The sequence below is a fragment of the Chionomys nivalis genome, chromosome 11, assembly GCF_950005125.1.
Source record: "Chionomys nivalis chromosome 11, mChiNiv1.1, whole genome shotgun sequence".
NCBI classification, from domain to species: domain Eukaryota; kingdom Metazoa; phylum Chordata; class Mammalia; order Rodentia; family Cricetidae; genus Chionomys; species Chionomys nivalis.
This window is the reverse complement of record NC_080096.1, coordinates 4124240-4137075: the sequence shown is the minus strand read 5'-3', so window position 1 is coordinate 4137075 and position 12836 is coordinate 4124240. Positions and strand designations below refer to the sequence as shown.

At 58.3% G+C, this 12836-nt stretch overlaps 1 protein-coding gene across 4 annotated transcripts in view; it reads right to left on the bottom strand.

Annotated features, from left to right (window-relative positions):
- Window positions 1-12836, bottom strand: part of Espn (espin) — a 33180-nt gene that overhangs the window by 2732 nt on the left and 17612 nt on the right. Inside the window, exons 6-15 of one of the 4 annotated variants that reach the window (XM_057784756.1) lie at window positions 11725-11926; window positions 10660-10931; window positions 9499-9546; window positions 7624-7827; window positions 7335-7533; window positions 6243-6269; window positions 5052-5197; window positions 4695-4976; window positions 155-234; window positions 56-67 (exon numbers count right to left, since the gene is read on the bottom strand). In XM_057784756.1, coding sequence (XP_057640739.1) covers window positions 56-67; window positions 155-234; window positions 4695-4976; window positions 5052-5197; window positions 6243-6269; window positions 7335-7533; window positions 7624-7827; window positions 9499-9546; window positions 10660-10931; window positions 11725-11926 — 1472 coding nt within the window. Of the gene's footprint in view, window positions 1-55; window positions 68-154; window positions 235-4694; window positions 4977-5051; window positions 5198-6242; window positions 6270-7334; window positions 7534-7623; window positions 7828-9498; window positions 9547-10659; window positions 10932-11724; window positions 11927-12492; window positions 12540-12836 lie in introns of those variants that run through there. The other 3 variants (XM_057784758.1, XM_057784759.1, XM_057784757.1) reach the window with 3 other exon arrangements.

The window sequence follows — 12836 nt, the reverse complement described above, 5'->3', positions numbered from 1 at the left end:
CCTCAGTGAGTGGTTGTAGAAAGAAGTGACAGGTTTGGGCCAGGATCGAACTTACCGCTTCTGCTCCCTGGAATGAGAAAGAGACAGGATTAGATGGCATCCCAACCCCAGAGGTGGTCAAGACAGTGCCCAGCAGTTTCCTCCAGACACCCACCGCTCCTCTTCCAGCTTCTTCCGGAGGATGTCTCGCCTCCAGGCAGGCAGGCTGGCCAGCCGGGCCTCCTCCTCTTCCTCCTAAAACACAACCACACAGCTTCAGGGACCAGCTTGACCTGAGATTTGCAGGCCAGAGGTATGCATTTCCAACCCAGGGGACATGGAGAATTCAGGGGCAGAATAATATATATGTGTTTATAAGAAAGACCTTTTTGGTGGCCTGCTATGGTATAATCAGATAATGGTGCCTGCTCAAAAGGGGCCTTCTGCTCCCCAATGACCCAACCAGTTTTCTAGAGGTGGAGCCAGATAGATCAGGGAAGGTAAAAGGGAAGAAGCAGAAAATCACTGGGTCCTATTTTCCTCCAGAGCAAGTGGCTATATGGTTCCAAGTCTGTCTTTCCGAATTTCTAGGAAGATAGAGAATTGAACCGCACACTGGTCAGCTCAGGAAGACCCGGGCTGCTCCGGATCCCTATGGAGGGCGTTCTGGCCCATGCTTGCTCTTTTCTTAATGGGACAGAAATTATTCCACTATGTGGAACTCTGATGACATGGGGAGAGGGGCGCCAACACAGCCTATGACAGAGCGCTTTATTCCTTGATGTCACAGAATAGCAAGGGTCTGTACACATCACACACCACACAGAACACTGCACGGGTGGCCAAGGAGGTAGTAGCTGCGAACTCCGGTGAAAAACCAGAGACAGAACCACACTGCCCTTTACTTGTGCTTCCTGGCTTCATAGCAACGCCCGACTTGCCCTGTGACCCTGTGACTAACCCATCTCATAAATGCCTTCACTTCCTCCCTCCTAGGGACCTCAAAGGTCCCAGAGAAGCAGGCTTTTAACAATCTGGTTCTTTTCTTTCTGGTTCTGGCCTCTAGATGCCAGACAGGCATCCAGGCAGGCACAAAACTAAGCCGTGCATTTGCTCTCAGATGTCAAAGAGTTCTGCCTCCTTCTCCTTCCAAAAGGAGAAGCTCCGGTCAATATAGCGGCAGATGTCCTCGTTGCTGAATTCGCCCATCTCAGACACCAGCTCCAGGGGTTCTTCAGTTGGGGGTTCCGAACTAGGCCGGTCTGAGGTTGGGGGAGGTGCAGCGGGAGGCGGCTGCGGTGCTGGGGCTGGGGCCTCTGGCTGCCCCTGTGGCAGGTCCTGTGTTTGAGCCGGAGTGGATTCTTCAGAGGGCTCCTCCTCGCTCTCCTCTCTCTTCTCCTTGTCTTCCTCCTTTCTCTTCTCTTCCTCCAGTTTTTTCTCCTCTCCCCGTTCCTCTTTTTCCTCCTCTCCCTGTTCCTCTTTTTCCTCCTCCTCTTCCTCTTGATCTTGTTCCTTCTCTCCCCCTTCTCCCTTCTCCTCTTGAGCCTCTTCTGGAGCCGGCTCAGACTCGGGGCTGTCTCCGAAGAACTGACGCCTGAGATCCTCAAAGCCATCGTCCCAGCCACGCTTTCCAGCCTCCACCTCCTCCAACACTGCTCGGTGGAACTGGCGGATAAGCTCCCACGGGTGGCTGCCCAGACGGTCGAACATCTCATAGCACAATAGGTGGCGGAATTTACGTTCCTCGCGGCTCAGGCCCATCTCCAGCAGCTGAAAGTAGCCTAACATGAAGAGATCTAGGGTGAGAGTGTCGTAGCTCCGCATAGCGCCGCCGTCGAGTGGTGGCAGGAAGTGCTCAGGCCAGTACACACCATGTGTCAGCTTCGAGCCGGGTACCTGGCGCGCTGGTACCCGCCTTAGCAAGCTTCTCCAGTGGCCCAGCAGTTTGCCCACCACCTGTCTCTGCTTGAGCAGCCTCAGCAGTCGCTCTTCAGGGTCACGGTCCAAGTCGTCACCAGCTGGTTGCTTCTGGGCAGTGTCATCTGCCTCTGGAAGGGGGCCGGCGCCAGAGGCCACCACCCGGGGCAGCAGTCTGCGCAGGCGCGCCTGAGCATGACGACCAGGTCCTTGGAAGGTCCATTTGCGCCAGTGCTCCAGGAAGAGGTAGACGATGCGCTCTTTACGCATGTCGATGTAGTCCTGGACGCCAGGCAGCTCGGTGGAGAGTGGGGGCCTGCTAGCCAACTGCTCGGGCTCCGGAAAAGCTTCCTCCCGGTGCCACGGCTCGGGTGGGTCCAGGGTGTCCAGGGTCTCCTCTGCAGCCCACAGGCCATTGGCGACGGCGGCTCCCGGCTCACTGGAACCGATCGCCACGTAGTCCTCCTCGAGGATGGGTTCCCGGTCCGGGGTGCTGGCGGGCTGAGGGAGCTTGCGGCGGAGGCTCGGGGTGGTCGCCGCGCCCTGAGTGCGCATTTCATACGCGGCGCGGAGGTGCTGTACCGAGACACCACATTCGAGGATCTCCCGTGCCACGGCCTCCCGGCACCAGCTAAGTGAATGAGAGCGGCCCAAACAGAGAGGTCCAGGCCTCGAGGGTGCGTCTGGCAGCGGTGCCAGCGGTTGGCCAGTGTCTGCAGTCAGCAGTTCTGCCAGGTGTGCGGGCCGGCCGCCCAGCGCGGCCAGCAGCGTGGCCATACTCTTGAGCAGCGTGGAGATCTTGCTGCACCAGGCAGGCAGGTTGGGTGCGTGGCCATGCATGCGGCGTGGATCTACGGTGAAGCGCGGCGCCGACAGAGCAGCCGAGATCGGTAGCAGCTGCTCCAACTCCAGCTCTAGCTGCTCTAGGCGCGCCTCGAGCTTGTTTGCCTTGTGAAGCACCTGCAGGTTCTCAATTTGCTGTTCGATGCGGAGGATGTCGGCCTCGGTCATGAGTTCGCCAAAGGGCCCTAGGATGGCGTTGTGCTCGCGGGAGTACCTCCAGCCTTCCGGGGGATAGCAGCAGGAGCTAGCAGCGGTCAGCTAAGGCGAGGAAGACAAAAGAGGGGAGGGGGCGCGTCTCCCTCTGGCCCAGCTCCCGCAGCAGAGCAGGCGACCTTTTGCAAGTCCTGGGTGGTGTAATGGCTCCGCTGGGCTGCGTTTGCAGGGACCGGCCGCCTGGCTGGCGGGGAGATTGCATTGCAGTAAGGCTTCGGCTCCCAGCTCAGAGCACTGTTCGCTTTGGTTGCTGGTAGAAGGCATTGGCTGGGGCTGCGGTGCTGCCTGAGGCAGGAAAGGCAGACTGGCAAACTGGGTCTCCATGCCTGGCTTGGTCGCTCATTACACCACCGGAAGAACATGCGAAAGGCACTGAAGCCGAGAAGCACAGCGGCCCTCCCCTGCCCGATCCACAGCTCTTTCCAAGCCAGATCCCAACGTTCCTCTCTTGTCACCAGATCACAGACCCTTTCTCAGGCTTCCTGTGGTCCAAGTCCATCCTTGTCCCAGCGGTCAAGTCAATGTTTCATATGCCCCTCCTACTCCACTCCATTCTTTTTCTCCATACTCCATTTTTCAAGACAGGATTTCTCTGTAGCATTGGAGCCTGTCCTAGAACTAGCTCTGTAGACCAGGCTGGCCTCGAACTCACAGAGATCTGCCTGCCTCTGCCTCCCGAGTGCTGGGATTAAAGGTATGTACCAACACTGCCGGCTCCGTATTCCATTCTTAAATTACAATCTCCTACCCCATAAAATGTGCGGGACCCAGCTCCACTTCTAGGGTCAGATCCATCTAGATCTAGTACTGCCCACCTCCCACACAAGTATGCTGAGCTCCCAGGCTTCCTAGGAAGAGGGGGTGGGGCTAGTCTTTTCCAGGCCGACAGCTGAAACTTTGTATCCTGACTCCCACCACTCCCACCAAACGCAAATACACAAGACACATCCTCTTCCCGGACCTGCCCACTCTGCTTGCCTTCCTCCGCATGCGACTCTTTCTAATCAACTCCTGTGTGCCTCCAGCTCCCATCTCACATTGGGCTAACACATCACCCCTCAGCCCACAGCTGGCCACCAGCTGAGTGGTATCTCAGTCTCCTGTGCCCCTGATCACTCAGTGTATTATAAAGCTTAGTTGTTTGTTACTCCAAACTGTCGTTCTCACATCATCATCTCTTAGGGACAGTATCTGCTTGTTGACACACACACATAACTTCCACAGCCACCTTGATAGCAGGCTTTGGTATCTTCACTGTGAGCCTCAGAAGATACAATCGTGTGTGCAGCACGTAGGTGGCGCTCAGGGAACACTGGTTGGCTGAGTAAATGGTGATCAACTGGCAGCTAGTGATGACCAAATCATTTTACAGATAAGGGATTGACGCTGAGCAAGACTCAGCAGCAGCGGCTGGAGGTGGCAGTGCCAGGACAGAGTTCAGGCCACACTCAGTGTGGTTCACCCAGGAGCTTGTTAGAAATGCAGAATCTCAACCCTTGTCCCCAAAGCAGAATAAGCTCTTTAATAAGGTCCCAAGTGACTTGAAGGCACACTAGAGTTTGGGAAACATTGACGGCTCCCTTCAAGGGACAGCTAACCGTGGGGAGACAGAGACCCACTATGTATAGGATATCCTATATTCCTGCTTCTTTTCAAGGGCTTTGCTGGAGGCTGAAGGGTCAGAACAGGCTGTAGGCTTAGTGAGGACACCAGGGCTTTCTAGGAAGCCATACCCCACCCACCTTCCTCCTCTGCTCCTCCTCCTCCTGCATCTTCTGCTGCAGCTTGCGGACCATCACCTGGCGCTTCCACTCCGGGATGGGCCGGCCCTGCTCATCCAGCGTAGGGATGAGGGTCTCCACATCCAGCTGTACTCCAGGTGCTGGCGTGGCAGGTGGTGCCGGCACTAGGCTGCCATTGAGCAACGGCTGAGGCCCAGAGGCCGGTGGGGTGGGGCTCCGGGCTCGAGATGGCGCAGGTGACACCGAGGGCTGTGGCGATGGCTGAGGTGAAGGTGACTCAGGCTGCCGGGAGAAGCAGTAGGGCTGAGCACCCAGCAGGCACTGGGAGCCCGGGCGGGGCACCCGTCTAGTGCCTACCTGGGAGGCTGGTTGCCCACTGCCTGAGAACACAGTGGTCAGCCCCTTGCTCTGTGGCGTTGGCTTCAGACTCTTGCCTGCTTTTATCTCAGCCAGCAGCTCTGAGTTATCACCCGTTGGAGACATCATGTTGAAAGATTTGGTACCTGCCCAAAGAGAAGAGGTGATTGGTTGGGGGTAGGTAGCATTCCCATTTCCATCCTGCCCCCACCTCACCCCAGACCCACTTTCCAAGCCAGATGAGTAGGGCCCACCTTTGGGCCCAGAGGCAGCTCTCCAGCTCCTGGGATACCTCAGATAGCTATCAGGACACCCAAAGGTGGGCCATCAGCTCCCAGTCCACGGTGACCCCACCAAGTCTTACTCACTGGGCACACGGCCCCCACCTGGAGGCCCCTGGGAATTCATGGTGGCTCCTGGGCCAGCCCTGGGGACTCGAGTGGATCTCTGCCCACCATCGACTGCCCAGCTCCAGTGCACTACCCTGCTAGCCACCCAACCTTTGTCCCAGGTTTCCTGGCTCAGCCTCCACTAGGGCGGAGTTTCCCTATGGCCCTCTCCCTTCATCAGCAAAGCCCAGTGACCCTTGGACCGAGCAGACTGGAACCTCCGTGGCTATAAGACTCAGGACCCTGGAGTGCCACCCAGGTGGACCTTCCCTGGCCCCACACCCACAGACAGACAGCAGACACAATGACGGCAAGCGGAGCATACATTTATGGCAAAGCACTGCGTGACCCTGGAGGACCGTAGAAGGAGGAGCTTGCTGAGGACATGGGAGAGGGCGTGCAGGAAGAAGGGCCAGGCCAAAGACATGCAAATACCTGGACTGAGTTTGCATTTCCAGCAGGGCTGGTGGAGGTGAATGAGGACTTGGGGAGAACGGTCTTTGGTGCCCCGGATGGGGCAGAACAAAGTGATAGTAAAGGCCCTTGGATGCTGGGCCGACAATCCGGAGTACATCCCCAGGAGAAGGAAGGCATGCCGCCGCCGGCTCATTTACTTAAGCAAAACTGCAAGCCAGGCACCGGATGCTGGAATGCCGTGGGTGTTCAGGGTAACAGGTCCTCTCACCTACTGGCCCCTAGCAAGCCCTTTCTTCAGTCCCGGGCCCTTTCTGCCTTATTTCTGGGCAAGCCACCTCCCCACCCCACGCCTCAGCCTCAGCCGTGAGCCCGCGCAGCTACTCACTCTTCCTGTGTCTCAGGACTCTCACTTCTAGGAACCGAGGGGAGAGAATTGACAGCGAAGTTAGAGGAAGGGGGGCTGGGGTGAAACCGGGACAGCAAGAAGGCCAGGGAGGGCAGGAGGGGGAGAAGAGGGGAGGAGCTCTCCTGCCCTTGTGACCCTGGCTCAAGCCACTTGGGGGCCCCACAAGGGTGGTCCATTCAGTCCTCTAAGGGAGACCATCTTGGCATTGGGGCCGGTTGGGACAGCCAGAGCTTAGCATTTCCCTTTTGTCCCTAGTACAGACTGCAGAGGAAGGAGAGTAGGCTGGAGAGCTGGGGGATGGACTGAGAGGCCCAGGTGCGCACACACTCTGACAGGCTCCAGGGGAGCTGCTCTCCTAGTCCAGTCAGAGAAATGAAGCTTGGGCTGGAACCACCGAGTACGGTTTCTGCGCCCAGCCCTGCCTCACTAGGATGAGAGAACCAGAACCTTCCAGGATCTCTGGCAGAAGGAATGGTCCCGCAGTCCTGGTCCCTAGCTGAACTTCTAAACAACAGCGTCCAGCCAGTGGTCGAGAGTATGCCTAGCACGCTTGAGGGGGCCCTGAGGTGTCCTGCATGAACACCATCACCACGCACATACAAACCCCAGGAAAGGGTTGTGACGGATTACTGGGTCATTGTTTTTGTTCCCCTCGCCAGACACAGCTGATTAGTGAGTTCTGTCGTAGCTGAGAAAAGCTCAAGGCTGTGCTTAGCTTGAGGGAACCAGAGTCAAAAGTTGGCGAGTGTGGGGACTGAAGATGTAGGTACAGGAAGAAAAGAGCCCGAGAAACACCAGCCACCAGAGCCCAGAGGCTCTCCCTAGCCAAAAAGGAGAAGGCCCAGGGAAGGCAGGGGCCTTGCCAAAAGCCACACTCAGCCCAGTCCTGCCGTGGGACCGAAGCAACTCAAAAGTTTCTTTCCTTTGTCCTCAAAAGGTAGGGTCCGGAAAGAAGAACCGGGAAGGAGGAAGAAGGACCAGGCAAGCCGCAGCTGGGGAGGGGGCGGTCTCTAGGTTTCCCTCCCCTTTACAGCTGGCGCCGCCCCCAACCCTCATCCCGCCCCTACTCACTGCCAGCAGACGACGAGGAACGACGCTGCCCGCAGCCTGCGACCGCGCCCTCGATGGGCAGAGGTGGGGCAGGTGGCGGCGAACTCAGGGCCTCGGGCAGTGGCGGCGGCGGTGGTGGCGGTGGTGGCGGCAGCTCCTTAGACGTCTTGGGGTCCGCTGAGCAGCCGTTGTGCACGTGGTTCCCGGGGAGCAGCGCCGCCTGCGGGGGTGCAGAGGGGCCAGAGAGTGAGGAGCGTGCAACAGGGTCCGGGCCCGGACGGCCCATGGATGCGGGATGGAGAGCACGCACCTCCTCACTGTGGGCCATGCCCGGGCGTGAGGCCAGCGGCTCCCCCGGGCAGCGGCCCAGCTGGCGGTAGTAGTCCCCCGTGCTGGGCTGTTTGCTGAATGAGCGCTGCTTGCGGCCGGAGTCCTGCCTGCGCAGTCCGATGTTGTGCCAGGGCAGCCCCGAGTCCTGCCTTCGCAATCCTGAGTGGCCGTCGCCCGAGCTCCGCTGCGGGAAGACAGTAGAGGAGGATGCACTTAGCCCGGATGCCCCTCGCACCTCCCTTCCCACCCTCTTGCCTAGGGGGCTCGCGGCCAGCGGCCGTCGAGTGGCGCAGCTGGCCGCGTCCCTGCCCCTCCCCCCCACCCCCAGTTCTCTGAGCAGGATGGGGCAAGGGGCGTGGGGACCTTGGTAAAAGGGCGAAGGCTCGGTCGGCTCACCGGGAGGGGTCTGGGTTAGGGCCAAGGGCACAGGGGCCCCCACTAAGGCCAGAAGGGGCGGACCCAAGGGCGGGGAGGCCCAGCCTGGACGCCAGGGGGAGCCTGAGCTAGGATAGCTCCCACTTAGCCCGCCCCGAGGGCTCGACTGCACCCTACTAGCTGCTCCACAAACCGCACGTGAGAGCTCAAGGCTCCTTGAACCCTCTCCGGCGGGGGTCTCGGCCTGGAGGGGGCCCTGTCTAGAGCTGGTGCCCTGGAACGCTTCTCCTTACTCAGGGGGCCCACAGCCTAGGGCTGCTCCTACCTGCGACTGTTCCGGTGGCCCCCGCTGTGCACCTGGCGGCGGGGGCGGCACGGACCCGACACCTGCGTTACCTGATCCTTCCTCTCAGGTTACAGCCCGGCCGCACGCGGCCCGCCTATGAGCTCAGTCGGCCTGACATCACCCAGGGTCCGCCAATCCCAGGCTCAACCCCCCAGCAGGCGGGGATGTCACGGAGCCCCGCTGCTCCACACCGGGCCAGGGGCGGCTCCGCCCTCTGCACCTCTCCCCCGACTAGAGGTTCTGAGTACCCTACCTTCATCCTCCTCGCCCTCAGTCATTTGCCAGGACCGTAAGATGGGCTGACCTCGGGCAGCGAAACCGCTTTTTTTTTTTTTTGCCCCCAACCCACACCCCAACCCAGGTCGCGCCCTGGACCTTCCCCTCCCGCATCTGGAACCCATCGCTATCCATGTAAACGACACCACACACCCGCGCCCAGGCCTCAAGTTTCAAGGGTGGCCAGGTGGGCTCGGGTGACAAAGCCACTTCTCATTCGGTTGCTCCCCTCTAAGGTCTGCACTGGGCGAGAGAGAAAAGGTGGCGTGGCCAAAGACCTAATGACCAGGTGGGGCCTGTCCCCTGACCCAGTCCCCAGTTTGTATGTCTCTGCAGTGGCCTCAGACCCTCCGCACCCCACTGGACAAGGTGCACGTGACAGGAAACACAACACGCCAGATTTGCTTTCTGGGTCAGCCAGCCCCTTCGGCAGGCACCCACTACAGCCGCCGAGGCACACACCCCTCAACTCAGTTTAGGCACCCGCGCCAGAGGGGACAAGGGATGCAACCGGCACACAAAGGGCCCTTTGTGGAGCCTATTAGCGCCTTCAGTTCAGCACGAACACACCGCAGAGGGGCTCAGGCATGGCATAATGCTGGCACTCAGGCCCAGGGGTGGGGAGGGGGCATGGTTTGGGGCAAGGTTCGTTTGTTGCGCCAGGCTGCGAAAGTGGGCTGGCCTCAACTCTCTCCAACCTCTGTCCAGCCTTCTTTCATCTCCAGATGATCAAAGAACCTTCTGGGAAGAGCTTGGTGCACAGGAAGGCAGGTAAAGACCGCGGTGCAGTCCCTCCCTGTAAAGGTTGTGTCCTTCCCACAGCCACCTCCGCCCCCATGGCCTTGTGACCTGGCTCACCTGTGCAAACTGATCACTCAGCTCCACCCTGGGGTGGCATGCCTTGGGCTGGGGAGAGAATTGCAAGGTCTGGGCTCTGGCAAGGCTTTGTGGGTTTGCCACCCTACACCTGGCCACCTGTGGTCTTAGATTGTCCCCTCACCTCTCCCTCTGGCCTGGCTTCGGGCCTCCCTGCCCCTTCTCTGCTCCCCAGCTTTAGCCAGAAGTCCAAATGCCTTGGATGTTCTAGCCCCTCACGGTCACGCCCCTTCTGAAGGGTTCCCTCTCCTTCTCACACACGCTCATCCTCCACCCTCGCAGAGGTTATGGAGTGGGAGGGGAGTTAGCATCGGAGGGAGCCTTTTTTAACCCTGACGCAAGAGGAGCCAGCTTCAGCCAGTAGGTAGCAGAACTTTCTAGTGTTTGCTCAACTTCCCCACCCACCTTCTGGCCCTCACCTTCAAGTTAAACTCCCAGACTAACCCACCTGGAAGACACCTCAAGTGTTCTGTTTTAATTTTTCATTCTTTTTTTTTTTTTTTTTTTTTTTTTGTTTTCTGAGACAGGAGTTCTCTTGTAGCCCTGTTCTGGCTCTCCTAAAATTCAGAGACCTACCGGCCTCTACCTCTCCAATGCTGGAATTAAAGACGAAGGCCACCACCACCTGGCTCGAGTGTCATTCTCTCTGTGAGCCCCATGCTACGGGTATCCATGACATCTGCATGCTTTCTCCGCTAATTCCGCGACAGCCCTGCCGCTCTGTGCAAGATGTGGTATAGCTCCTCACTAAGCCCGACTAGGCAACGTTCCCTCAGCCTCAACCCCTCGAAAGGAATATGGTGACTTTGCTTTGTGGCCCCCACCCGTCCACCATGTTCAGTTCTGCGCTCTCACGAACCTGGCTATTTTTTTTGTTTGTTTGTTTGTTTTTCGAGACAGGGTTTCTCTGTAGCTTTGGAGTCTATCCTGGAAGTAGCTCTTGTAGACCAGGCTGGCCTCGACCTCACAGAGATCCGCCTACCTCTGTCTCCCGAGTGCTGGGATTAAAGGCCTGCGCCACCACCAATCTTGAACTTGCCCTGAGCCCAGAAACTCTCATTTGTGACCACAACCCAAGCGGGCCAGTTCTCTATTGGCCCAGCCTAGTCCTACTGCTAGCCAGCAGGGCCGCTCTCTACCTACCTCCTTCTTCCGTGAGTCCACTTCCACATGGCGAAGCTTGTTCTTGGTCTGCATGTAGATATTATCCGCAGGTAGCCCCACAGGGGGATTGGGAGCTGGATAGCTTGGTGGAGGTGGGGGCAGCTGGGTGCCTGGGGGTGGTGGCGGCGGAGGGAAGCTTGGTGGTGGTGGTGGTGGAGCAGGCTTCCCTATTTTGCCCTGAGGCACGCTCAGCTCTGGGTTCAGCATATCCATGTAGCTCTGTAAATCTGCAGCTCTTGCACTGGGAAGCCCTGGGCAAAGGCAGAAGGACAAGCAGGGTGTATAAGTTTGCAAAATGTATCCCAGATCCAAGGTATCCCAACACTGCAAATGGCTTAACCAGTGGCAAGGCTAATGGGGGTCACTTGCTGCAGCCTCCTCAGTAGGCAGGAAGGTGATGCTCTCGGGTTTTTAGGGGTCACTTTAGGGAGTTTTGGGTTCCAGGGTCCTATGGAGTGGGACCACCTGGCAGGGGCCAGGCAAGGCAGGAGTCTGGATGGCTACACTCAAGTCAGCTCTGCAGATCGCCACCTAGTGGTGGGAAGCAGACACTGCAGGTAGTTGGACTGTTCAGGGTGTGGTCAGTGTGTACACAGATGCCTGTCTCTGAGGGCTTTTGTTATGTGTGTATTTAACCGTGTCCCTCTGTATATTTGTGTTTCTGTATTGGTCTTGGGGACCTTTGTGTGGGTGTCCATATCTGTAGTAGTCCATATCTGTATCCCATTTGTGTGATATAGGTGTGTGTTTGTATGTATAGTATCAGCATAAGTTTGTATGTGCTTATCTGTTTGTATGTGTTTGTGTGTGCTTATCTGTTTCCTAGGCACGCCTGTCCATATGTGCAGCTTTGAGTTTGTAACCTAGACCAGAGAGCAGCAAACCCTGTGTGGGGCACATGCAGGCTTTGTGTCAGGGAGTGTATATCCTAATGGACATGCTCTATTGTCCCTCTCCTCACGTCAAGACAGCGAGTGACGTGGAGAGAAGAGCCATGTGCTTTGTCTTGGCTCCTCCGGTTCCTCTTCTTCCCGGCCCGCTCACCTCGGGTAGAGCGCTGACCCTTGAGGCTGGAGTGGCTGGACGAGCAGGAGTCATAGTTGGAGAGGGTGCTGGTGGGCGAGCCGAGGTCCAGGTTCAGTGGCTGCACCGACATGGTGGTGTTGGGCGAGGACATGCCCGAGTCAGGCTGCTTCGCCTCCAGGTCAGTGGATGGGTCCCGGGACAGGACTCGGTGTTCCACGCTCTGAGGAGAAAGGAGGGCAGCGGTGGGGATAAACTCCACACTCTCTGCAACAGGGGTCCCACCACAAGTCCTCAGTGAATGACCTGCCAAGCCACTTCCTTCTTTTTCTACCATGTGAGGGTTCACCGCAGCTTCTTCAAATAAGTGTCAAGAGCAGACCCTCCCAGCAGCCTCAAAGAAATTCCCACCTGGCTCTCCCCCTGCTCAGGTAGGCGGAGACCTGGAAAGAAGGCCCAGAAGGCACAGTGCAGCCCCATACCAGACTTCCCGCTCTCATCAGTGGGCAGAAGGCTCGGGCTTTTATGCCTCTGTGGGCAGAGGGCCCCAAGGGCTGCTCCTGCAGGGAGAAGCGCATAGGGGGACAACCTCCACTTCCTGCCTGCAACCCCATCTTTATTTGCTTGGCATGCCAGCTCCCTTCTGATGGGGGTGGGGAGGTTGGGCCCTAGATGGGCATGCCCCAGCTGGGGCTGCCAACCCTCCCATTCTCCCTCCCACAGGCTGGGCTTCTGAGTGCAGGTCCGTTCGTCTTTGCTGGGAGCAGTTAGGGTGAGGGGCTAACTTACATTGCCCATGCTGTCCCTGCTACCGGCAAGCCTGCTTCTCTGTTGCCTCCTGCCCTCCTGGCCCCTCCCTGCCTGAGAAGTGTCACAGGCCCCCTGGGAGAGGGAAGCAGCTGGCACCAGGTAACGGCTCAGCGGCCACCCTCATTGGCCCTGTAATTAGTGTTTGCCTTTTCTGGGCCAGCTACCTCGGTGGCTTGGATCTGTCATGGCTGCTGCCTGGCCTGCCTGGGTGAGGGGACCAGATCCTACCGCCTACCTCATTCCCTTCAAGGGGTCCAGCCCTGCTCCTACCCTGTGAGGGAAAGGAGAGACCCAGAAGACGACTTGGGGGCGACAACCTAAAG